Here is a 27,181-nt window from a genome sequence, read left to right as displayed (position 1 = left end):
GGAGGGCGGAGCATCTGCCCATAGAGTAGGAACTTAAGTACCTCAGGAACATGTTCACGAGTGGATCAGTTCGATCACTACAGCTAATCTATGTTTCCTATCCTTATCCACGGTCATAAGTTTTGGGAAATGACTGAAAAAAAAACAAGGGTGGGAGTACAAGTGGCTAACATGGGGTTTTCCGGCAGGGAGAGGAGTTTGGAGATCTGGGGGGAGGGTACCTTTAAACAGATTGGGTCCTAAGTTTGAGAGGAGCCAGCTGAGGTCCTTATGCTACATGGATGACTCCCCAGAGAGCTCTTCCCAGCACATCGCACAGGGCAAGTGCCCCAGGGAGGACGCGGGATACAACGGAGGGATTATATCTCCCAGCCGACTTTCCGATGTCTAGGGATCCCCATAATGAGCTGGAGCCTGTGCCCATGGAAAAAGAGGCCTGGTCTGACCTGCTCGGCATGCTGCCACCACGACCCTAACAAGGAGAAGCCATGCGAAAATGAGATCAGATAAAAATATAGTATTGCATAAATAAGTATTCACACTCTGCGGGTAATATTTTGACTAAGCGTTTTACATTTACATTTATTATTGACCATCACAGGGGATGCAGCAGTGACCAGTCAATGGTAACCCTTACCAAAGGTACATGTGCTGCTAGACTGAGCTTCCAATCAGTGACCATGAGTGTGGTAGAAATTATAGTACGTCTCTACAAATGCGTAGACCGGCATGATGCAATTTTCCACACAGAGTATCAGCAAGTACTCAAATACTCAAACTCTTTTAGCACTCCCCACATACAAACCATATAGATACAGAGCTGGGGTCATATCTGGGTTAATAGCACTACTCGCCGGTCCAGTGTGACATCCCACAGCTCAGGGCAAACCCAGGTACTTCCATGTGCAGATGTTAAAATATAGCTCACGCCAGCAAAAGACTACATTTTCTTTGCTACTGTGTGCTCATTAGCTGTATAGCACTACAGGACAGGATGTCTTCAAAGAGAATAAACCATGAATACATCTGTACATTTGTGCTTTGGGATTTCATCACAGGAAGTGTGTTTAAGTTGCTGCGTTATCTTATTCCCATAGGTAGAAACTTATTAAAAGCCAGGCCTTGGACAGCTAAGAGCCTGACTACTCTGATGGCTACATATACAGATTCCTGTCGGCCCCTTGATTGGAAATTGTGTGACCACACCCAATAGCATCATTGTCAATCAAGAACGTAAAGTTTACGTTTGTCGCAACAAAGACCCTCACCTAAAAAAAATGCTACATTGTGTTGTGATAGCTAGTGCCAGTGGAGCAGTGTAGAACATGCATGCTGAGGCTCGAGGCGGCAGTGAGGATCTCGAGAAATGCGAAGGAGGGGTGTCCTGTGCGCGCCAGCTGTGTTAATGTACCGACTGCGCTCGGGAGCCAAGGAAGTGAGCGGAAGACAAATGAGCTACGAAGTGCGCCTGCGAGAAGCCTCAGCAGTGCGTCAGGGCCTTTGGAATTAACCCCGGCGTCCTCAGAGGTGCTGACAGCAGACGGAGCCCACCGCCATGTGGCGCGTTCACCACTCACATTGGACATGTATCCTTGCGACGGGTCGCGGTGCAGCTCAGGGCTGTACATTTGCATGTTGTCCCTGCGATTAGTTTCCACCTGGTCCTTATTTGAGCTCCTGCTGCCCGAAATATCATCAGATTGGCGTCTCGATTTTGCCCTTGGTCTGTGCCTGCGTGAGTGAGAGAGATTTGTGCCTTGCGATGGATCGGCATCACTTCCAGGGTGTCTCCTGCCTCGCTCTGTGCATCCTGGGCCTGACTCTTGGCTCAAAACGATCCTTCTACAGGAGAAGTGGTTATGAAAATTGAATGGATGGTTATATATGTGTGCAGTGTGATGGTTCAATGTGACTTGAAAGATAGCAAGTCAAGCCACCGGGGGCTTGTTAAAAGCAAGTGAGGGGATTGCCCTGTCATGTACAAATAGCAGAGCATGACATACCGAGGCGGCAGATGGCAAAATTATAAAATAAGCAAGACTTTTGGTCAGAATGTTAAAGATTCTACTCCCAAGTTGAGAATTGGTATTGTACCTCTGACAAAGTACCCGGAGCAGAATGTAACCTTTTCAGCAAATGAAGTTAGGCAAATAGTATTTATTAGCTTGTAGAGAGAATAAAGTTAGGGCCGCTTCAATGGAGTGCTCAGCCCTAAAACCTTAAATTGTTCAGCCACAAACATTTGGCATTCTCAAAAGCTCAGCAATCCACTCCTGGGCATTTTAATGATTCAGATGGCAGGATTCGGTTCCTGGATGTCCGAGAGGCAAATCAGGCCAGCCGAGCAGCAGACCGTGCCTAGAAGGCACCACCTGTGAACGCCGAAGGGGAACATGGCAGGATAGGGGTGGGAGGTGGTGTCCTTGTGAAACACACGAAGTCCCGAACCATTGCTGGGAAGGGAGGGAGACTAGGAAATGGAACCAGGTACCAGATTCATACAGAATTGGAAAGGGCTTGTGCTTCCCTGACCTCGAATTTTGGGATAGGGGTTACACGATCCAGATTACATCTTTTGTTGAGCTTACAGCATTCTCAAAGCTGAAAGAATGCTCAGTATCGCCCCCTGCAGAGCAAGTGAGCATAAAGCCGGTGAAACGAATTTCAGTCGATTCTGAATAGAGCGCACAGATACTTCCTGCAAACCTGCAAATCGAGCATTTACACCAGCTAAGCCTAGCTCCGTGGGGGACCAGGTTGGGCTTGGCTCATCCAATCACAAGCATGGTCCCATGCGGTCACCCAATCCCGACAGTATTTTTTTTTATCACTGTAAATAGGAGGGAAACATTTTCTATGATACTTTCTAACGCCTTAAACTTAAACACCCCCCCGCAGGCCTCTCCCAAGAATCCAGTGGCCAACCTTAAGTCTGGAAGATGGGGCCAGATTCAACAAGGCTGCTCCTTTTCTGGAACCTTTAATAACCAATAACACTTCTGTTATGTGTCTGTATGGGTGTGTGTGTGTGTGTGTGTGTGTGTGTGTGTGTGGTTCAGGCATGCATTACATTGTGAGGACTAAATGCTTTGATGTTTGTGGGGACCATTATTTTTTGGTCCCCACAAGGGGAAATTCAATTTTATAAAAATCTGTGACTGCAATCAAAAAACTAAAAATGCCAAAAGATACTTATGGTTAAGGTTAGGGGTGGGAAGGGGTTAAGGTCGTCATTGTTGGGATTAGGGCTTTGCTCATGGAAATGAATGAACCGTCCACCAAAGATATGAGCACATGTCTGTTTGTGTGTATGTGTGTGTCTGTCTGTCTGTGAGTGTGTTTGTGTGTCTGTCTGTCTGTCAGTGTCAATGTGTGTGGAGGCGTATGTGTGTGTCTGTGTGTGTCTGTCTGTCTGTGTGTGTCAGTGTGTGTGGGGGTGTATGTGTGTCTGTCTGTTTGTGTGTGTGTCTGTCTGTCTGTGTGTGTCAGTGTGTGTGGGGGTGTATGTGTGTCTGTCTGTTTGTGTGTGTGTGTGTGTCTGTCTGTCTGTCTGTGTGTGTCAGTGTGTGTGGGGGTGTATGTTTGTCTGTTTGTGTGTCTGTGTGTGTCTGTCTGTCTCTGTGTGTGTGTGTCTGTCTGTCTGTCAATGTCAATGTGTGTGGAGGCGTATGTGTGTGTCTGTGTGTGTCTGTCTGTGTGTGTGTGTCAGTGTGTGTGGGGGTGTATGTTTGTCTGTCTGTTTGTGTGTGTGTGTCTGTCTGTGTCTGTCTGTCTGTGTGTGTCAGTGTGTGTGGGGGTGTATGTGTGTCTGTCTGTTTGTGTGTGTGTGTCTGCCTGTCTGTGTCTGTATGTGTCTGTCTGTGTGTGTGTCTGTATGTGTATGTCTGTCTGTCTGTGTCTGTCTGTCTGTGTCTGTGTGTGTCTGTCTGTCTGTGTCTGTGTGTGTCTGTGCGCTCAGTGATAATACTCACAGCTCCTCTGCAGCCCAGAATGCTAATGGCCTTGTCATCAGACAAAATAAAAACGATTTCTGTCTCCCCCCGGGCCCGAGGAATAAGGCCACGCTAGAGATGCTTCATGACTGAGATCTTCCCTTCCCACTCCATGCCCTGCTAGTGTGATGGTTTTAACGTCAAGATGAGAGGCAGCATCACCCGACCCCATCCCACCCCACCCCACCCCCTGGGAGAGAGGAAATGTTATTCAGAGGCATTACAATAAGGACATGGACCTTTCTTATACTCCAAAAAGTCATGGTGCAAACACACCAGGAAAATTACAACATAACATTCAAATTTAAAGTTCTACTGTCACATGTTCTGAGGGGCGGCATGGTGGTGCAGTGGTTAGCACGGTGGTGCAGTGGTTAGCACGGTGGTGCAGTGGTTAGCACGGTGGTGCAGTGGTTAGCACTGTTGCCTCACACCTCTGGAACCAGGGTTGAGTCTCCATGGCTCCGTGTGTGTGGAGTCTGCATGTTCTCCCCACGTCGTTGTGGGGTTTCCTCTGGGAACTCTGGTCCACCGCCCCAGTCCGCAAATATACTGAGGCTAATTGAAGTTACCGAAATGTCCGTAGGTGTGTATGTAAATAAATAAGCATAAATAAACAAGCATGTTACGGACTGCTGACCTAATGAGTAATGACTCTCAGTAATAGACAAGCATGAAAAAAATGTATTTCGTACTCATTTCGTACTACAACTGCACTGTGTTGCAGTTGTTTGCATGGTTCACAGTGGCAGGACTGCGTGCACAGATTGCTATTCCAGGTTAGGATCCACCCCCCCTGCAGCAAATTGATGGATGTTGCCTGAGGAAGCAGTGTGGTAGTTACAGTAACACTATTGTCTCACACTCCTGTGGAATTCTGTGTGTGAATTTGCTTGTTCTTCCCCCGTTTCCATTGCATACATCCCCTCACAGTTCAAAAATATGGTGAAATGCAGTTGCCAAATTGCCCATAGGTGTCCAACATAGGCTCCAGACCCCCAACATAGGCTCCAGACCCCCAACATAGGATACAGTGGGTACAGAAAATGTGGGTACAGTGACACTCTTGACCTGTAGTTGCAGGGTAAGACACAGAAGGTCAGGATAAAAAGCAGGACAATATCAGATTTTGCAGAAAGACTTACTTCTCCAGCTACGCCACTGAGGGCGACACCGGCTTGAAACGACGCTGCGCCTCTAAAATCCACCGCAAAGCAAATATATCCCATCTATCCTCTGGAAAATACTGCCCATAAATTTGCTGCAAGTCACGCACTTTCCGGGATTTTTCAGAACGGTTTTCCTGAGTCATTCCTTCCTAAATTTAAGCTTTGTGTTTATAATTAATGCAGTTCAGAACGAAGACGGCCGAGACTGCTGCTATTACAATGTACATAATACACTCCAGGCAAATACAGGCTGTAGTACTTCTGCAGGAGAACATGCTAAGGAGCTAATTAAGAAATCAATGAGATGCATATTAGCGCTTTGTAGACTGTAAAGGAGTTTAGCCCTATTGGTATCCCCAATGAGTATTCCAAGGAAGAGAAAATAAATCTTTAAATTGTCTTTTTTTATGCTAATGGAATCAATTTGCAGGAAATGTATTTGTAACTTTAATTAGTTATAATTTGCTGTTTATTTTATTTGTTTTTTTTTTGTTTATTTGTGGTTAGTTATATGTGCAAAAAAAGAAATAGGCAGCATTATAGTGCATTATAGGCAGCATTATACTACAGGCACTATTTGTTGTCTATTCTACATACATGTTTGCACGGGAGGAGCTGCTTTTAATCTCATTCTACATGTGTATAGTGACAATAAAAGGCATTCTATTCTATTCTATTCTATTCTATTCTATTCTATTCTATTCTATTCTATTCTATTCTAGTAGCTAATAGCAGCTCCTCACTCCGAATCCCTATTGTCATGTAACAGCTGCCAGGCTGACCAATCTCAGCCCTGTATCTCAGCCCTCTGGTCCCCGAAAAGACCCCTGGCTGCGTTGTACGTAGACCACTGTCGCCCAGCAGGTCTGTTGGGGGGGGGGGGGGCAGTGATGTCGTGCTGTCTTCCCAGGACACAAGCACAGCCAGCCTTCAGAGTAGCATGGGATTGAGCCGATTAGCTAATGTCTTTGTCTTTGTTTGATTTACTGATTTACCCCCCCTCTCCCCACGCCCTGTTTACTCAGCCCGACGTTTCGCCTGAACAAGCCCAGGTGACGCACACTGACGGTCTCCCTTTGCTCATGCGGCCCTAATCGCTGCAGCATTTTGCGTGAAGGTATAATAAATAAATAAGCGTGTTACTCTCAGCAACAGACAAATATGAAAAATCCTGCCTTTCGCACCTAGATTCTTCTGCACTGTGTTGCATGCAATCGCTCGCGTCGTTCACAGTGGCAGCACTGCGTGCACGGATCGCTATGAGCGCGCTGTCGCTCGCCATAGCTCGCCGTAAACTCTGTCTTCTTCACATTGAGTGCAGAGAGCCGCTGTTAGTCACTTTAATGAAGACCACGATCCGATGGCTTTCAATGCATATAGAATGGGGTTGGTCACATGCAAATTCATCGGTAGTGGGAAGGTTATAACTCATGCTCATTCCCAGTACCCTGACTGGTCTTATCGAGATGCGGGACGACAATAATACGAGAACGCTGTATTTGGTTAATGTAAATTATCCATCCATCTTCCATAACTGCTTCTCCAATACAGGGTCGCAGTGAGGTTATAGTCAATCCTGTGCAGAACAGGACACTAGGCAGGGGACACCATGCATAGACTGCACACCCATTCGCACACACTTTAAGGACAATTCAGAGACACCGGTTCACCTAAATGCATATTTTTGGACTTCTGAACCCATTCAAACAAGGGAATGCGTGTCTGGGAGAGGTCACAGTTCCACCCACCAAGCCACTCTGATGCCCTTGTTTTTTAATAGACATTATGTGCCAAAAATATTACTTGAACACCCTCATTGAAAGGATCAGGAAATTAAAATTTTTCCCATATTAGCTAATTGGATGAGCCAAGGGCGGGAATCCAAACCCAAGCCCTGGAGGTGTGAGGCTACACTGCTACTAAACTTCCTGAAATTATTTTTTGTACGTAAATCCTATTAATGCGCTCCACTGAATATCAGCAGAAATCGATTAACGTACAGCTATAAACTACTTTAAACACTTTAGCTACTCATGGTCAAACTATTCAGCATTCATTTTGGGAAATTCGTCCCCCGGGGGGGTGGGGGGAGCGAGCTACCTCGGATAACAGCTGCCCGATAAGTCAAATCCAATTTAAATTTCTTTAGGGATAAACGAGTGCAATGACAACAATATTAAAAACCATGCCGTCCATGTCCATCTGATTCCTCTCGTCGATAAATAGGCTGCAGCGGCTTTACCTCCATTCAGGACACTGAACGCTACAGAGCTGCGTAACTGGGCAGCGCTGTGTGGCGCGGAGAGGGAAAAAAAAATAAACGAACGCCATGAAGAAGCACCAATACTTACAACCATACCATTTAGGGACACCCAGCAGTCTGGCGGGAAGTCCTGGAGAAGGGGCACCAGGAACTGCAGACAGCCGTCCCAGTGGCAGAGCAGCAGCATCATACCAATCAGATTAAAGATTCTTACCACTGCGCTGGCCAGGTCATAGGTCATGTGGAAGATCTGTGGAGGGAGGGGAGAGAGATAGGCAGAGCTTAGTCATCAGGACCAGAGGGTCTCACTGTGGCTCTGTGAAGAAGCAGCAGCGATGGGTCTTAGATTCCAGCCAGTTCCCATGTCCGACATTATGGGGCCCATGGTTACCTTATGGGGGGGGGGGGGGGGGGGGCTCTCTGCTGGGTCCTTGATCAAGGTCCTTAACCCCCTGAAATGCTCCAGGGGCACCAGATAAATGTCCTGTCCCTCTGTACACATTTTAAACTGTGCATATTTAAGTGAATGTCTCTCAAGAGACAAGCAAGAAGGGATATCTGAAAAGAAGCATTCAAATGTGCCCGTAGATGTGCAAATTTTCACATAGGTGATGTGTACTAGGAGCTGTTACCAAGGAAAGGTTCAGCTTTGTTGGAGGGGGGGGGGCTGTTGCCTTCTTGATCTCATATTTGCAAAAGCTCCAGGCTCAAACTCTCCAAGTCGAGCTTCCCATCCAGTCTGCTGTCCGCCTCAGGAGGACCGCGAGCTGTCGGACCGCGTCCGGGTCAGAGCGGACCTGCCGCTGAAGGCTGCTAGCGCTGATGCTACTACAGCCAATCGCCAATGTGCCATTTTCTCATTTCACCCCAAAAGCCCCCAGGGACACCAGGATGCTGGGTAGCAGACCAGCACACAATAAAGTGAGTAGTTTGTGAGTTACTGTGTGTGCATATTAATCACCCCCCAACCTAGGGGAGTAAGAAATCTTGTGTATGCTAGCCCCTCCCAGCTGGACACTGGTAGCGCCCCCCCCCCAACCCGGAGAGCCCAGCTCTGACCTTCCTAATCACTCTGTCTATGCCTTTTAGGCAATGGTGCATGGCTTGGTACTTCTTCAGCCACACCAGCAGAGTGATGGAATGCCTGATAAAGGAGGGGGGGGGGTGACAAAGCCCCCCCTCCTATGGCTGCGGTGAGGCACAGAACAGCATGTTCAGATCCCTGGGACTGTCTTTACACCATCTCTGCATCGGATGTAAGTGATGTGTCCGCTCCCTCCTGATTGGTCGCTGGGGACCTATCCCAGCTCTGACTCTGCAGGGGGAAGCAGAAGAAGGTGGGAGGGGGAATGGATGCTGTTCCCCGTCCCAAACCCCCGGGTACGATGCTGAGCACAGTTGACAGCTGGTACATGTTCCAGACTGAACTGCACAGTGCCAGTGCCAGTGAACTTGTGCAGTGCCAGTGAATCGCTAGTGCTTCACACAAATCGTCAGGTTGTCATAAACACACGCTCTAGACTGGGGTCACTCCACAGTGGCTCAGGTGGATTTGTGTACAAACTCAGGCTCAACCTAATTAACAACTTTATCATCCAATTATCAGTGTCTGCACTGAGGACCCCATGGACACCTTTAATGGACAGTGTTAATTGGACGCGGCAGCCTATGAAAAGGAGCAGGGAGTCCTCCATCTTAAACAGGTTTCCTACGCCAGTCAGCACGACCAGCTGTATCCAGCTGACATAGCACACACCAGTGCATACATATCCTGCGCCTGGGTCAGTGTGTATTGACTGTTTGAATGTGCAAGCATGATTCTCTCTCTCTCTCTCTCTCTCTCTCTCTCTCTCTCTCTCTCTCTCACACACACACACACACACACACACACACACCTATGTGCACACAAACACTGACTATCCTGAATCTGACTCTGCACTACACAGTAAGGGTATGTTTCAAAGTTTGCCAGTCTTCCCAAAAACAAAGCTTATAATATTACCCTTAATGTAGTGTGCCGGAAAACATGGAGTTGACCCCAGGAAGCATAAGTCAGGCAACACCATGGAAAGGATGTGAAGTCATAAAATGATTTTACGTTTTTTATAATGTTTTATAATGTTTTAATTCAACACGTTTTATATCTTCACTTCCCATGGGTCAGGTTACTTTCGCCGTACAGTCAGCCCTCGTACATTCGAGCTTCGTGATTCGCGAATTCAAAGATCCGCGAAAATTTCATTGGAATCGAACTTATTTGCATCTGCGATTATTTTCGTACCTTTTTTCTGTACCTTTACAAGACGCGAATCCCATTCGCAAAGTTTATTCCCTTTGGAACTGTCATGACCTGCTGGTCTGATCCTCCCGCGTGCCACGCCCCCTCATCTACCTCGTGTGCAATCCCCGTGTGATCAGCTCTGTTTCCTGTTGCTGTCATTAGTCCTGTGTATTTCAGTTTGCATTTAAGGATGTTTCCTGAGACCGGTCATTAACGTTATTTTGAGTTTGCTGCCTGTAACGTTGTCCTGCTTGTCTTTATACCTTTTAATTAAACCCCGTGTTCCCCGATTCCCCGGTCCGTGCGCAGGTAATACGTGACAGAAACAAAAATGGTTACATAATTATTAGAAAAGGGTTCATTTACTATTTTGTAATAACAAGTACACATTAATGTAAATTCAACGATCACAAATGCGTCACGGGTTTCCATCTTGAGACGCATCTGCTATAAACACTGAAAGGGTTGGTTTTTAAAGGTATTGTATTAAGCTAACTTTTAAATGAAATGAAAGTGTTTTGGGAGCATATTTAGGGTTTAAACTGTAGAAATAAGCACATATTACCATTTTTAGTGACTCTTCCAAACATCCGCGAATCCTCCTCCTTCGCGACGGGTTCTGGAGCGTAACCTCGCGAATGTCCGAGGACTGACTGTATACGCTTTGTGGACAATATGGGGTCTCAATGCAGCCGTACCCCTCCAGGATTTTGGGGTCAATGACCTCTCTTGGCTGAGTGTGGTTCAATTTCTAATCTGCCCCTATAGCGTGAAATGTGCTTCCTGGGACCGACTCCCTGCTCTATGCCACCCTTTGCCAACCTTTCTTCGAATGCCACAAAACTATATCCATAAATAACCCGCTAATGTTCCGGGTATGAAGTTGTATCAAGCAGCCATAGAGCCACCAACTCAAGATGTCTGCTTCCAAAGTGCCTCCATGTTGTGTAAGAATTCAGCAGCTGAAATAATTATGTTGCAGTGAGGAAAAATGCTTAGCAGTGCCAGTAACTGCTAAACCATTTTCAAAACTGTATAAATGTCACTGCGGAGAGTTTTTAAAATTGAAGATGACAAATTCAGCAGTTAAGCCAGTTTTGGGTTCAATGAGAGAACCTAGAACTCTACGTTAACCCACAGAATTGGACCATTCCTTAGAAAACCCCCATGCTTTCTCTTTTTTGTAACTTGTATTTTTTTAGTAAGCAATTCATTGTTTTGTAAGTGAAATTAATCTGAAAGATTATAAAAAGTAATCAAATTCTTCCAAATTCTCTGCAACTCAAGGAAAATATTTGCTTGGCTTCAATTCGAGATTCAAGCCAAAATATCATTTGGGGCAGGGGAGCCATAATTGGGGGTGGGGGGGTGGGGTTAAGATGAATCCAAGGGCCCCTGGGGCCCTAAATGATCTCTAGCGATACACCTGATTTGAGACCCTTCGGGACTTTCAGTCGAAGAACTTCTGGGGTTCTGGGGAAGCTGACCCCATCGTTTATGAGGATCGGGGCTTTTGTTTATGTTCTTTAACATTTTTTTGTAACGATTTTAATCTGGAGAGCCAAGTGCTGGACATCTGGCAGAACGGGTCACACCAAGGTCCCTGTTTAATACCAATATTTGACGCTTGTCATGTTTGAGCAGAGAAATATTAAAACGTGACATTTGCAGTGTGGGCAAAGCATACAGGGGAGTGTGCCTGATCTTTCAGGCGACTGAATATATTATTCACATTTACAGTTGTGAGTTGGCGGACCCAGTGATTCGACCGGGACCCCGATTCAAATGACGGCATAAAAACATGCTTTATTAAGCTGGAGCGGCAATGCTGGTGCAGCAATGCTGCTTTTTACACACGTTACTTATGTACATATAAGTCTGAGGAAAAGCCTGGCCTTCTGTTGAAAACCATGTCACCTCACTGTGCTGGTTTTACATCTATACCCCTATTCTGCTCCATTTCCAACTTGCATCTCTGAGATGATGGAACATCGGAGCCAAATGGCCACTTGGCGATTTGCTAATTCCTCAGATGTCTATGGACACATGGGTGCTGCTATGTAAGTGAGCATGGAAGCTTGTGAACAGTAACTTGTGTGTGTCATAAGCATACAAGTGTGTGTGTGTGCTTTTTGGTACCACTGCCGGACTATTACTGTACACCTTGATCGACCTCTGCTCACATGAGAACGTCACATCCGTCCCGGAGAGGCCACTATGTTTTCGTTGTCATTTTAATCCCTGCCTTCCCCGGTTCACCTTCCGCAGGGCTGCAGACATGCCCTGGGGCGCAGAGCTAGGAGAAGTTGAATCATCAAATTGCTTTCAGGTCCATTATGTGGAGCCTTAAATCCAAGCCACTCTCTTAACAGATTCGTGAGTGTTTACAGAATCAGAATCCAGTTACCAACTTTGCAAAGGATACCTCTCTTGGAAATAGATCTGGGAACCCTTCCATTGTAAGTACAGTCATAGCCAAAAGTTTTGAGAATGATATAAGTATTGGTTTTCACAATGTCTGCTGCCTCGGTGTTTGTAGATCTTTCTGTCAGATGTTTCTCTGGCGTACTGAAGTATAATTATAAGCATTTCATAAGTGTCAAATGTGTTTATTGACAATTACATTAAGGTTATGCAAAGAGTCAATATTTGCAGTGTTGGCCCGTCTTTTCAAGACCTCTGCAATTCACCCTGGCATGCTGTCAATCAACTTCTGGGCCAAATCCTGACTGATGGCCGCCCATTCTTGCAAAATTAATGCTTGGAGTTTGTCAGAATTTCTGGATTTTTGTTTGTCCAGCCCGAGTTTATGCAAATTGCCATCATAAAAATTGAGGCAGCAGACTTTGTGAAAACCAATACTTGTGTCAATCTCAAAACTTTTGGCCGCGACTTTATAAGTCCCTCCACGATAGGCAACAAACGCCTTCTCCCTCCATCCTATATGATTTGAATCCCCTGAAACTCATGTTCAAGCATTGATGGAAAAAGACTGACCCTCAGAGCACTTTTCCTTCAGTACAAGTGGCCAGCCCAAGACAGAAAACGTCAGTCGCAGGTCATGCATGAAGCACGAGAAGCGGACACCTCCCCTCACTGCACCTGGGCGCTCGCGTCTGCTTCCTGCTGCCTCAGCTGACTCTGTTACCGATGGTCTATGCTCCCAGGCCCTGGAAATGGCTCAGATCAGCAGCCCACACTGGCATGGATGGAGTTCTTGGCCCGGGGAGGAGTGACGGCAGGGAGCTTTGACAGAACGGCTCACGCAAAAGGTTTTGGAAAGAGCCCCACTCTGACACCACACCCGGCAGCGCATCTTGTCGAGAAACAGACACTCGACTGGCATCATTTCACCTAGAGCATCGGGATACAACTCCCGGGTGTCTTTTGGCAAAAACACCTCCTCGACTGCTGGGGAAATGGAGCACGAGACAGTGTAATGCCAGTGGGTCTCAGAGAAAACCACTACATATGGGACAGCAGGCTGGCTGGAACCAGACCCACGCCCGTGTCTGAATAATTCTGGTTCTCCAGTTTCAGACTCTTTCTCATAAACCCTAAAATGATATTTCTGGAAACGTACAGATCCAAACGAAGAAGGCTCTGCTCTGTGCATTCAGGACCTGGCAAAGATTCAGAAGTAATATTTGAACTAAACCTTTGCTGGATATGGGACAGTCTTTCTGACAGAATAGAAATTACTGATAGTCAACAGCTACACTCAAGTAATTCCCTAGAACTAATCCAGTCCACATTACCGCAAGAATATTAATAGATGTCATTTTTACTAATAGAAAAAGTATACAGGCATTTTAAAAATATACAGTAAATATATAATTTTTATAGGTATTTGCACTGTAAAATATTGACAAATGTCATAAATCCCAAACTCCACTTCTGATGGTAGAATTTGATATATACATCACTGCAACCGTGTCCTTCAGCTCCATGGAAACCAGCACCATCAATGCTGAGTCACCATGCTTTCCTGAAAGAAGTTTCTATACACAATATTTCAACATTGTACACATAAAAAAACATAGTTCTAATATTATCAGTCACGTCCCGCCGTTTGGCTGGGTTCCAGTGGGATGAGCTGACTCACTCAAGACTACTTCTCTCTCAGTGCACAGTCACTAAGTGGCAGAAATGTTGTGGTTCATCTTGGTCTATATACTTGTCTTTTTAGTCGACCACTGGACTTGTAAAAGCCCTTTGACAAGGTGGGAGCAAGCCTCCTCATGGAACACTGGACGGTACGCTTTCAAAGCTTTGTGAGTGAAAGTACTCCTGAGTAACTAGAAAATTTGGTGTAATGAAAACAAGTTCCTTTGAAAGCCACATGAGACACTTAGGGATTCTGTAAGAAACCCATACAAGAGTCTCTGTGAAAGCCATACAAAAGAAGGCAGGGATCCCCATGAAACCCACATGACAGATGGAAGGAGTCACTGTGAAAGGTATAAAAGACACCATGGGAGACCCTGTTAAACCATATGAGAAAAAGACAGAGTCCCTAAGACACCCATATCACAAATGGAATTAGTCCCCATGAAACCCATATGAGAAATGGAAGGAGTCCCCATGAAAGCTAAACGAGAGACTGAGGGAGACCGTGTAATAAATCAAAGGAGACCCTGTGTAGAGCATACGAGAGACTGAGGGAGACCTTGTGAGAGGCATATGATAGAACGAGGGAGACCCTGTGAGAGGTGCATGTAACACCGTGGGAGACCTCTGTGAGAGGCATATGGGGGATTGAGGGAAACCCTATGAGATGCATACCAGAGACCATGGGAAACCCTCTGAGAGGGATATGTGAGACCATGGGAACCCTGCCAGAGATTGAGAGAGGCCCTGTGCAAGACACAACCTGTTAAAGGCATACTAGAGATTGAGGGGATTTCTGTGAGAAATCAAGGAACACCGTGTGACAGGCATTTTAGAGACTATGGAAGATCCTGCAAGAGAACAAGAGAGACCTTGTGAGGGGCATATGTGAAATACAGGCAGACATATGAGAGACTGAGGGACACCCTGAGACAAACAAACAAGAAATAAAGAGATACCCCACAAGAGTCATAACAGAATCCCTGCGGGAGCCATACAAGTAACAGAGGGCGACTCCTCATACAAGAGAATAACCGAGTATCTCTGAAAGTCATAGGTGACCTTGTAGGAAATGCTGCAAGTCATATAAGAGACCATGGGAGACCCAGCAAGACTAATGGTGCTTTTCCACTGGCACTGAGAACTGAGGCGTTCCTAAACCAAACTGCAAAGAAACAGTTTTCCATTGTATATTATGCCAGCCATACCTGCGCTGACATGACCCTGCTTCTTAGCAGGGTCGAAAGCATGACTAAACTGAAGTGGTTGTGTCACCAAGAGCTGACTGGTCGAAATGCACAGAGATAATAAAGAACCAGTGTTCTGCATTGACATGCAAGGATTAGTAGTATCGTACATCCCAATATACTGATGCATTCCCAATAACTCAGAACTTGAACATTTCCAACCTCCTACTTAGAAAAGTACTATAGAACAGCTAAACAGAAGGGATTCGTAATGAAAATTTACGCAAGCTAATGCTAAATCTACCAGAATTTGATGCTAACATAACACTGATTCTCACAGGCGAGACAGCAGAAATTAACACATAGAAAGTCATGATGTACATCGTGTGTAAACAAGCATCACTTTGGTTTTACGTCACTCTTTCTCTCAACTCGGCTATGCCTTTACCAAGTCGACCCTCCTACGGTGGACAATCGGGAGTGAGTTGGAACAGGTGTTGAAGGGATCCTGTGAAAGCCCTGAAAGAGGCCGACCTTAGCCTGGCAAACATTGTAATCTTGCCAAGTATCCTTTGACCAAGCTGGTATCCTGTTTGTATCTTTTGCCCTGGTAGGTATCCCATTTGTATCTCTTAGCCTGGTAGGGATCCTTCAGCCTGGTACATATCGTTCGGCCTAGCCAAGGTGAAAAGGGCAGACCTGGTGCAGGTGAAACTACCTGTCCGGGCAACATTTGCATAGATGCGTGTGGTAAGTCTGGAAACTGTGGTTTTAGTCTCCACATGAAGAAGCATATTTGCTTTATTCAACGTGTATTTTACTATGCCTGTAGCTCTGTGCAAGGCTAGACACAGGGTTGAGGGTAGGTAACGTTGTGCACATCAGTGTCTCGCACACCTTATTTTACAGTGTTAACAGCTTCAGTTAGTGACACGTTATGCACAACGTGCTCCCAGATGCCAACGTTTGAACAGTTACACCATGACACTAACTGCAGAGCACTGATGACACAGTCTGCTGTGGGTCTGTGCCTGTGCAGTCACCTACATTATAGGGGTTTTGACAGCCACGGTCTGTGTATCTTTCCCAAAGCTGAGGGCTCGGAATCCAGGCTTGAACAAACAGCGTGGTGTTTGGACGCCAAAACAAACAGCATCCTATTAGGGTCAAGTCAGAGAAATTCAAGCCCCGTCTGCAGTGGGGAAATACAGGACAGGCGAAAGAGAGCCTCTCAGACACCTCTGGGAGTGCCGACATCACAGGGAAGCTGCCACCATATTCTCCCAACTCATCTGTCTGCTCTAATGGCCTCAGTCTTTCCCCAGTGCAGCCCATACGACTCTCAAAACTCAAGACAGCCATAGGCTTGCTTAAAAATATACAAGATCAATGAATTAAGCAGAGATGAGTCTGGGAATTATATCAGTTTTATGTTAATAACCAACTAGATCATAAAGAGCGGTATAAAGAATCCATCTTATGTAAAATGATGATTCATAACCCAAAGTGAATGTGGGACCCCTATTAATAAAAATCTCCCCCAGGCATCCTAATTCTATGTAGTGTTATGAAGTCATTGAGTTAAATATCCTCCAGGATGCCACCGTGACATCACAGGGCAAGCACTAGGCAGCCTATGCTTCTGCTTCAGCTCTGCTTAATCTTTTTTTTTGTACCATAACATCGGATGTGAATGCCGGCAGATGCAGGCCCGCCTTACCTCCTCCCATTGGTGGATGTACCTGATGAGGCGGGAGAGCCGAAGCAGCCGGAGCAGACTGAGGATCTTTGTGAACCGGACGATGCGCAGGGCGCGCGCCGTCTTGTAGACCTCCGAGTCGAAGCCCTTCTCTACAATCAAGAAGATGTAATCCACGGGTATGGAGGACAGGAAGTCCACCACAAACCAGCTTTTCAGGTAGTTCCTCTTGATGACCTTGGGGTCGAGGATGATCTCTGAGCTCTCCTCGATGACGATCCCCGTTCTGAAGTTCATGACTAGGTCTACCAAAAAGATGGTGTCTGAGGCCACGTTGAATATCATCCAGGTCGTGGAGGTTTGCTCCGTGAAGAAGGTTATTCCCACAGGAATAATTATCAGGTTTCCCATCATCATAATAAGCATGATCAAGTCCCAGTAAAACCTATAAAGAAATTAAACCTTTGATCAACATATATCATTTGAAATGATGCAAATAATATAGACAACACTAAAAAGATGAATCAGCACCATGAATTAATTAGGAATTAATTAGTAAACTAGCTTAATTTAAGAGACAAACAACATACAATAGCTCTATACCACCTACCAGATGACTTCAGTCCTACAGAGCTGTCATTTCTGGGTAACAAAATGCATTTAAATAACATCATCATATTCATCTATCATCTGTTCATCCAGTACAGGGTCACAGTAAGCAGTGCAACACATTTCACAGAAATGTTAGTGTTTTCTAATAAAACAAGATGTATATTAGTGGTTTTGACCTTATTATAAACGTTACCTCGATCCACTGTGAAATTATTCCCACCTTTAAAATGACAAATAGGTCATAAAACTATAGATCTTGGGATAACCACATGTAAAATATCACAATTTGTGTTTCATATGTTCAAACAATGTTATTAAAACGCTGCTTAGAGAAGAACTCTAGGGTAAATATGGCTTCCAATTCATTCTGGGGGGTAAACATGGCAATCATCTGCTGGCTCGGTGACGCACCACATATCACTGTGAACGGCTCTGTCACGCTGTGCTAAGCCTTGCGCACACAGGAAGTGGAGTTTGGCGTGGATCTTCAGAAGCCTGGAATCTCCCCACTTGCTGCGGGCGAATCCCCGCACCCAGCCTAGTCAGGTAAGCCCAGGAAAAGCCGCAAAAATAACACCGCGAGTTACTCTGCTTAATGCACGCTAGTGATCAAAAGGAACTAAGGGTGCAACCAAATAGTCAACGGCTTGAATTCCTGAAGAGGGACGGCTGTTAAACCCTTAGTAATACTCCAATAAAGTAAGGGTTAACATGTAAGCTGTACTCTGTTTTGATAAATGCAATAAATATCATATTACTGTCTATTTTAGCTGTTCGGCTCCCAGATATTGCCGTTCCATAATCAGTTTTATATTGGTTTGCTTCCCTTGAGCTTCTGCCTCGAATGACACAGAGACCAAACAGCTACTTTGTGCGCTGACACCGCAATATATGAAAATTCACGTCGGTACTTGTCCGTTTCCACCGACGACCGCCAGGCTGCCTTCAAGTTCTCCTCTCTGTCGCTCACAGTCATGTGGCCCGGATGTGCCACCAACTGACATTTAGGCCTTGGCTTGACGTCTGTGCTGAAAACATTGCCAAGTGAGGAGTGGGAAAGTGAATTAAATGAAGTATCTCAACTATATTAATTTAGATGGAATTTGCGCTGGTTTATACACTCCCGGACAAGGCTTTTCTCAATGTTGACAAAACGGGTCACATATGATGAATCTGCCTGATGAGAATAATTACTTGTGGTAATAATTACCGCGAGTGCTGATCAATAACCGTGGCGTGCCGCCTTCCCCGGATAAATTAAACGGGGGGCACTGATAAGCACTGCTATTTTCAAAGTAAATGGACCGATATCACAGAGAAGACTTGAGCTCCAGCTAGACGTGTGCAGTGCCTCGATATCCCGAAGCAACCCCAACACAGAGACACACACACGGACAAGGCAGAAACGGCAGAAATGGCTGCACGGGGGCTGCAAAGCCGCGAGGCGCTGATGGCCGGCTCCTACCGCGCCCACCTCCCGTCTTGGATAGAGGTTATCTGAAGGTCTCGTCACCTGGGGATATTTGTCGGCCTCATCATAAAACACCAGACTGCCAGAGTTTACACCGGCGGCGCTGAACATTGACCTCTGCAGCGTTTAGCAATTCTGCATCTCCCAAGTGTCCAGCTGTTCTAAAGTACACCATCATCACAAATGTTACTGGCTACTCAGTTATACTTTAATGTTTTGGGAAAAGTACATTTAGGGGCCTAGAGGTATTTAATAAAAAAAAGCAAACAGAAAAAAACAACGGCACAGCACTTTAGCAATTATGTTTGAAAATGCTTAAAGCGCATTACTGAGGACCAGAAAAACAGAAAACAAACAAACTAACACTAAGAGAAAATGAATTCTCAGCCCAAAAATGCTAATGTAGCATGATAATGGTGCTTCACAATCCAGTCCTTGTGGACCCCCAGACCATCACCGGATCCCCAGATTTTCACTCCCTCCCAACTACCAACACACCTGTACCAGGCAGGTGGCGCTCGGCTGTTTGGGTAAGGAGGGGGGCTAAGAGCTGGGAAGGACCAAAAATGGGGGCTGACTGGGTTGAGAAACAAGGTAGAGGTGGAGGAGGGAATGGAGTGATTCATTGAGTGATGCAGCTGAGGACAATGGCCTTAACCAGTCATCTGATTGGTTCTTAATCTGCTACAGGAACTGTCCTTCTGGGACATGAGAGTGTTGTATCTGTCTTCGGGGACACTGAAAAGAAATAGAAAGAAAATTCTGAGCCAGGTAACAGTTCAGCGCGTACGAGCCCCAGGTCGGCCACAAATCAGGGGGTTGGCAAGCGGCAGAAATGCCTGAAATGCAAAGCCAGCCAATTCAATGCACCTGCACCTGCGAGCCACACTCAGCGGAATGATGGCAGTTCCGAGCACCAGAATGACGCACCGGCCCGTCCGTACTCTCATCCGCTTGCTATACAAATAGCTGCAGAGAATGCAATTATGGGAGTGTGATCACGCAGCCTGACTTTAACCTGAAGAGCTGGCTATACTCAAGTCGATTCATCAGTCATCCCTGCTAACTAATACCAGTACCCTGCTCGTCCAAACGGCGAATCACACGGCAGGACAGGGTCCAGAGGTTCACTGGCTCTTTGGCTTAGCATCAGAGCAGCAAAGACACCCGATTGTAGTGAGTTTGAATGTCGTGCAACATGTTGGTGTCATACTTCATGGTTCCAGCACCTCAGAAACAGTCACCCTCTCCCAGGATTTCCATGCAGTACAGTATCATTATGGTATGGGGAGAATGGGGCAATAAACAAAGAACAGCCAGTCAGCGACATTTCTGTGGACAAAAACACCTTGTTAAAAAAACGAGGTCAGAGGAGAATGGGCAATCTTGTTAAAGCTAACAGGAAGGCCACAAGTGCACGAATAACAGCTCAATACAACAGTAGCATGCAGAATGGCTTCTTTGAATGCATAACTCGTCTCGCCTTAAAGCGAAAAAAGTGGGTCTTCCCTAGCACCTGCTAGGTGTGTCTACTAAAGAGTTCACTGACTGTACAGCACTGCGACATCGAGACCCCAGCTTAAGAGCATTTCACTGGAGCTCTGGAAGCTCACCTTTATTCCTCGGAGTCTGGAAGGTACTGTAGCTCCAGGACCATCTTAACAGAACTCAGTGAAGCGTATCCCAGGGAACAGAGGGCACAAGGCAGGGGAACAGCCTGAACCAGAAGCCAGTGCATAGCATGCAAAAGCACACTGCATGGGCAATTTAGACACTAACTCACATGCACCTGCACAGAGGAACACATGCAAGCACGAGGGAGACAGATTTCACACACACAGACACACACAGACACACACAGGTTTGTAATTATATTTTTGTGGGGACTCTCCATTCATATCTATGAGGAAAATTCTAATATCAACCTAATGTTAACCATAGGTAATGGAATATTTGGTCCCCACGATGTAATATAAACATAATCCACACACACACACACACACACACACACACACACACACACACACAAACACAGGGCTGGGGTTGGGAATCAAGCCCACAACCCTGACAGTGTGAGACCACTAATGTGCCGCCCAAACATCCCTATTTAGCTTCCAAAACCCAAACATCAGCACCATTACAGTTGTGCACTTGTAGGATCTGGCTGCTAAAGTGGGCGTTGTGAAGAAGGACATAACCACAGCCTGAGAGACACCTTCAGCACTCAGGGGACCAGCTGTTACAGCAGATGACCTATACGCTTCTTCACTGAGCTTCGGCTACAGCACTGGGTAAGCAATGAAATATTCATAAGAAACAACTAATACATCTGTGTTACACTGGAAACACCGGGATGGGGGTAATTTTCTTTGCTTATTACAACCCTCATGTTACTTACAGCTAACTTAACCTGAAAAGTTCTTCGATTTACTGTGAAATCTTAGGAAGGAGTGGATGTTTTTGGGGAGAGTTGGGCAAGCAGCTCTACTGACCTGCGATTAATTATTCAGGAGTGTAGGACATGGACAAGACGGCTGTGTGTTAAGAGAGTGACCGAAAGGAACGTTCCAGATCTGTCAGTTTTTTTCCAATGCATTTAAATTAAAGGTTAAGAACTTATCATGTATGACATTTTGTAAGCTGTCCGTTATTTTCTGAGGGGACCAAATAAAATCACCCATTTCCTGTGCATCACTTGGGCGCCTGAAGAGTCCAACACCTTAGGTTCACGTTCTAGGTGTTTATGACTCGTCATGGGTCCCAATGGTAACTGTCAGCTTTGGAACGAGCTTCATTTGCCCCTTATTGTACTGTTCTTCTAGTATTCTCTGTTCTATTGACCCCCCCCCCCCCATGGACCTACCCCCTCTACTGTAACTGGGGCACAAGAATGACAGCATGTCCCTCGGAACAGAAATGACAATAACACTTGAAATTTGATATAAAGCTTCAATCTCCCACTGCAACATCACACCATAATTACAGGCATGGATGCCACACAAGGCGTTCATGAAGGGACAGCTCTTCAGGTACATTTTTCTCTAGGCAATCAAAAAAAAAAAGTGGAATTGACGTTTTAAGGAGCGGATGTGCGGACAGCTCCACACGGGCCGCGGTGCCGGGGCGTGGCGAGGGCGACCCGTATCCACCATGAGCAGCTGGTCCACGGCAGCGATGTGCCGAGCGCCCCAGCGATCACACTAAAGGGAACATAGTACTGTTAGGGTGCACAGCCCCTGTATTCCCCCCCCCCTTCCCCCGGTGAGAATCCCATAACAGGCTGGAATAAATGCGTGTTAGATGTTTGCATTTCTTTCCTCCTGGTTCCTTCTCCAGAATATTCTCAAGTGTATAATATTGGGGGCACAGGTGCAGTTTGGGCATAACAAAAGACTGCATTTTAGCGGTTGTGAGGAAATCAAATTCAAAGAGGTAAAAAAAAAAAAAACAATGCCGTTTGTGAGATCAGGACATCAGCGGAGGCAGATCCTACGCTTCCATGTGAGCAGGCAGGTCCTGGACAGATGTGCAGGAGAAGAAGTGGACTGGCTGGAGGGACGGCGAAATGTACCATCGAGCTGCAGAACAGATCGAGATCGGGTTTCATACGCATCGCTGTCACGCAAGGAGCAGCTGACCCCGACTCTGCAGAAGACGTGGTCTTACGAGGATCCCCAAGTTGAGGGATTCTGGTCGAGGGTCAAAGCCGGGAAGAAGCTATACAGGACTTGGGCAGGTGTCACACTGTGACGTGTGACCAGGTACATTGGCATATATAAATTGCACCTGTGCACCAAAAGACTTCAATTCAGTACTCTTCCCAAATTCCCAGTGCATCCACAATTCCTGAAGAGGGTTAACGTCACTTGGAAATGGAGGGATGTTCAGTTTCGACTCACTTCAATATGATTCACCCCGTTACAATAGCCCTCAATAATGAAAGGTGATTAAACAAATCATGTGTGAAAGGAAACCATTTTCCTGGATGGTCAGAAATGGTGTAACAATGAACTGGTACCGTATTGGTGGAGAATCAAACCAGTTCCAATTGTACAATTCCATCTGCCCGGGCAGTTCTATTCGGGACCAGGATGAGAGGTGAGTTTGATCTCGGGTGCTAAGTAAGGCCACAGGATGCGGATTACAAGGGCGGATGACGGCCTTCAAAGCAGCCATTATGATTCATGCGGCTGCTTTGCATCTCAAAGATGTGCAGGCATTTCCTTGATTCAAAGTGGTCAATTAATAAAGATCAAAAGGAACAGTGAGGGCGATGTCATACCATCGCCGTCTCACAAACCGCCGGGCGCTCGCCCAGCTCTGCTTTATTAAGTTACTTCAAAAGCCATGCAAACATTTTGCTAAAGATGAATAATAAGCATCTTCTGATTTAGGCTGTGGCTCTACTGCAGCCCGGATAGAAGAGAGGGGCTGGGAGCAGGAGGGATAAAATATAAGAACATATGAAAGGTGAAAGATTGGGCTCCGATCATATGGCAAAGCGAGTGAAGAGGGGGAATCGCAATTCCTGGGCTGAAACCTGTCAGTGATCTATAAATAATTAACGTTACTAACCTGCCATTCATTTTTAAACAGCTCCTGTATGGAGAGATGTTCGGCGTTGAGTTTCACCCGGCTTTTGAGGCAACACAAAAGACACAATGATGCAGCCATTAATTCCATGTTGTAGTTTTGCGGCTGGGATCTGTTTACCTGTCCGGGCCGAATGTGCAGTGCAGCGATGTGCCGCGATGAGCACCGATCGGGTAGAGGAATTCCCCCCCCCCTCCCCCCGACCCAGCACATGGAACAATGAACAGGAACGACAAAGGTGGAGGGAGGAAGACTGCATGTTGTGGTGTTGCGGTCCAGCTGCATATGAAAAATACAAAATGAGAGCTTTAACACTCGTCTCCCACAGGGGGCGCTCTGCCATAAGGCACCTGAAAGGTAACTCCAGTCCCTCAGTTAATATTTTGCTATTATGCCAGAGTTCTTACACTGAAGACATCACAGTGCTGTGATATTTTTTATGCCCCCCCCACCACTTCCTTCCCACCCCATTCCCCATTTTCATTCCGGCATTTTCATCTTGGCGTGAGCGACCACGTCCCTCGCAGCGAGAGCCCGCCGGTCACCAGCTTCCTGGCTGGATTCTCAGGGGCACCTGCTACGCTGCCCAGCATATGTTCCCCCCTAAGCTGCCTGCACACGCAGCTGGACGCCTTCGCTGAAGCGATCTGGGTTAAGTGGCATCCTCGGGGGGTGCTGTGGCTTCCTGACTCGGCAGACCCCTTGCCACTAGTCCGTCGCCTCCTGTCTGAGTGCCCTTAATCACTATTCTCCCCTCAGTATCTTGGCCACTCGGCTGCGTTAACCACTCCTCTTTAGGGAAGGGATCCCAGAGGCGATTGGCGAGAGGATGTGGAGGACTCGGGCGTGTCGGGGCCCAGCACAGCTTCAGCCCTCTCTCTCAATCCAGCTTTTTTTCCTACACATTTGCATTCAACATAGAGCCAGAAGACTCCACCCCTGCTCTCTGCACAGGACCATGAGGCCCCGCCTTCCTCGCCTGTATTTAACACAGCCCCATCCCTCTCCCAGGAGGATCCACCCCCTCTCGCTTGCTGCTCTCTGCGCAGGATGTTAAGGCCCCGCCTCCTTTCCCTCGATGTGGGTAACCACAGGAAAACTGCTCCCCAGCCTCCTTCAGCTGGATAAACAATCAATACCATCCCCTGTATGTACTGTGCCGTGTAATTATATATAACCGGAATTCAATTACTGCGATTCCCAGCCACACAGGCTGACATACTATGGACACACAACACAGTACCTGTTCAAAACATGTTCTGTTACACGAGAAAAGTCCATGTAAAATTGATCAAACTGCCAGACTTTTTTTTAACATGAGTTTATAAGTGCATGATATCTATGCGTCAGCTTCATGATAATGGACCTGCCTAAAATGAAAGCTTCTTTCCGCTGAATCCGTTAGTAACTGTAAACAATTGAAAGTCCTCTTTTAAGTTTCCCAAGCCTTAAGGGTCAATGTAATTGTCACATAGTTGTCTGGGGCCTAATCTCCCCGTCTCCTGTTACACATCACCAGTCTAATCCCTAATCCCAGCTCAGCTTCACATTAAAGCCTACTGACAGAAGGTCTAGAGTGACCACATTTAAGGTTATTTGTCCATCTTTCAATTGGCCAGATTGTTTCCTCTTGCAGAGGAATCGGCAAAATCAAACGCTGGTGATGTTCTTCGTGCTTACGGCTGCACAGTCGCACAGCGTAGGTGCGTGTCTTCCTGGCCCGGACGTTCACTGGCCATCTGAAAGCGGGGCGCAGTCAGAACCACGGACAGCACACTGTGTACCGAGACTCTTCGGTAGGGATTCGGCTGCGAGTCGTTATGCGAAGTGCAAGTTCGCAAAGCCAGCATTTCATATTTTCGCAAATGCACCCCATCCGTGCGTTTCCTATGAATGAATAAAGCAATTACAATATTGCCCTCAAACCACCGACTGAATTAAACCGAATCCGCAAACGTACCAGAACTTTCCCGAATATGCACTATTATACATATATAAAAAATAATCAAACCACGCTAAAAAAAGAATAAGTTGAATTCATAATACATAGGTGCCAAAATAATTTCCGACACATAGGAGTGCAACACGGGTATACAACGAACATGAGCTTTCCCGAAAAAATAAATAAATAAAAACGGCACTTTGCTTAGTAATATCGGTCTATGTAAAATCTGTAGCCCGCTAATGACTGTACAACGTAGCTAGCAGGGATATGCAGCTGGAAGAAATCCATCTTTAAGTACATTTTACTTATTAGACATTAGGAGAGAACAATGATATTGCATTCATGGCAAAGTGCTCCAAGTAATCCCAACTGTAGAGCAAGCAGTCAATACAAAAACGCCCAGACTGCGATCTCGCATCGCCCACTTTCATACAGGCGCTTAACACCGAATGACTCTTTCTACATATACACCTCCTGCAATTTGATTATTGTTTCAGCTACGTTGTATTTTCGTACAGTATTCTCCGTTATAAATGATATTTAAATCGCGTAACAATTATTAATCAATAATATGACAATTATGCATCTGTATTAATTATTTCGTGTGCAACGTACACATTTAGTAAATAAAGTGATTTCCTCGGCACCGTTTGCTATACTACGAATAAACACCATTGGCTCGGTATATATTTATCTTTTACAGAACTTAAACGTCCATCAAACTGCAGAACGCCATTCCATTAAAAAATGCAACACATTTACCAAGTTGACATTCACCTCTTTTTTTTGCACAAGGGCATTATTCCCTATACGACTACATGATGCAATGTGATTATTTTTGTAGACACTTTTGATTGTTTTAACTGGCAGCGAGGATCTGCATTGGGTGTAAGTGGATCGGACCGGCGTGCGCGGGGGAGAAGGTGACTTTACGCTCCTTACCTAAAATCGCTGTATGGGTGGATGATCCAGTATCCGGCCGATTGCACTCTCTCCTGCTCCTTTTCCACAGCTTTCTGGCTGCCGAACATTCGTAAGGAGAACTTATTGACCCCCGGCTGCATCATCGCCCCGAACTGCCGCTGTATGAAGCCGTACTGCCTGGACCCCCCATCCATATCATCGAGACCGACCATGGCTTCGTCCCTATCCATCTTAAAACCCACGGAGTTGGCGTGATCTTTCATGTTCTGGCTCCCCATGTTATTCTTCTGCATCGAGTCCTGCCTCTGAAACGCATTATTCCCATCCGCTTTTTCGTCCTTGCTGCCAGCGAACGAATTGGACTTTTCTTCCATGGCTTCGAATCGCACCGTCCGGTAGATCGGCGGACAGACTCGGCGCAAAACTGGAGAGGAGCCGGTCCGAGGTGCGCTCCTCTTTCATTTGAGGTCCCTCTTATTGCTCAGCTTCGCTGCCTCCCGCGCTACTGTGGCGAGCTGCGACTGAAGGCGCAGATCAAGCCGCCGGATCGCGTTCCCTCCCTCGGCTGACGCCCCCTACCGGCAGGAACCGCGGCGCAACCTTTCTGTGTCATTGCGGTTTTAAACATGCTTTGGGACGCGTCTTTGGCTCCGAATGTGAAATTTCGCGTAATGTTCCCCAGTGTCGAATTTTTGTCAGAGGGTATTTTCCGCTCCGAATAACGACTGCAGCCACACTGAATTTTTAGTAACGTTTACGGTCATTCCTTAATACATTCCTTTTATACCCTTATTTTGGCAGTCACTGCCAAAAGCTTAATTGCTTAATTGCAAGTAATGGTGGTGGAGAACGGAAACTATATAATGGAGCCTTGAGCTGTTAGGGATAATACTTGTTAATAGCCGTATCAGTGTTGCTTTAGTAAAATATATGTC

The 27,181-nt window shown here is 46.2% G+C and overlaps 1 protein-coding gene across 1 annotated transcript in view; it reads right to left on the bottom strand.

Moving 5' to 3' along the window:
* Positions 1–26,753, bottom strand: part of LOC125716773 (potassium/sodium hyperpolarization-activated cyclic nucleotide-gated channel 1-like) — a 45,554-nt gene extending 18,801 nt beyond the window's left edge. The window contains exons 1-3 of the mRNA XM_048989482.1: positions 26,265–26,753; positions 16,723–17,146; positions 7,513–7,674 (exon numbers count right to left, since the gene is read on the bottom strand). Of these exons, the coding sequence (XP_048845439.1) occupies positions 7,513–7,674; positions 16,723–17,146; positions 26,265–26,620 (942 nt within the window). The 5' untranslated portion in view covers positions 26,621–26,753. The remainder of the gene's footprint in view (positions 1–7,512; positions 7,675–16,722; positions 17,147–26,264) is intronic.
* Between the last annotated feature and the right edge of the window lie 428 nt (positions 26,754–27,181).

The sequence above is a fragment of the Brienomyrus brachyistius genome, chromosome 2, assembly GCF_023856365.1.
Source record: "Brienomyrus brachyistius isolate T26 chromosome 2, BBRACH_0.4, whole genome shotgun sequence".
Taxonomy (NCBI): Eukaryota; Metazoa; Chordata; class Actinopteri; order Osteoglossiformes; family Mormyridae; genus Brienomyrus; species Brienomyrus brachyistius.
The sequence above is the reverse complement of the archived record's forward strand: the minus strand, read 5'-3'. Positions and strand labels throughout refer to the sequence as shown.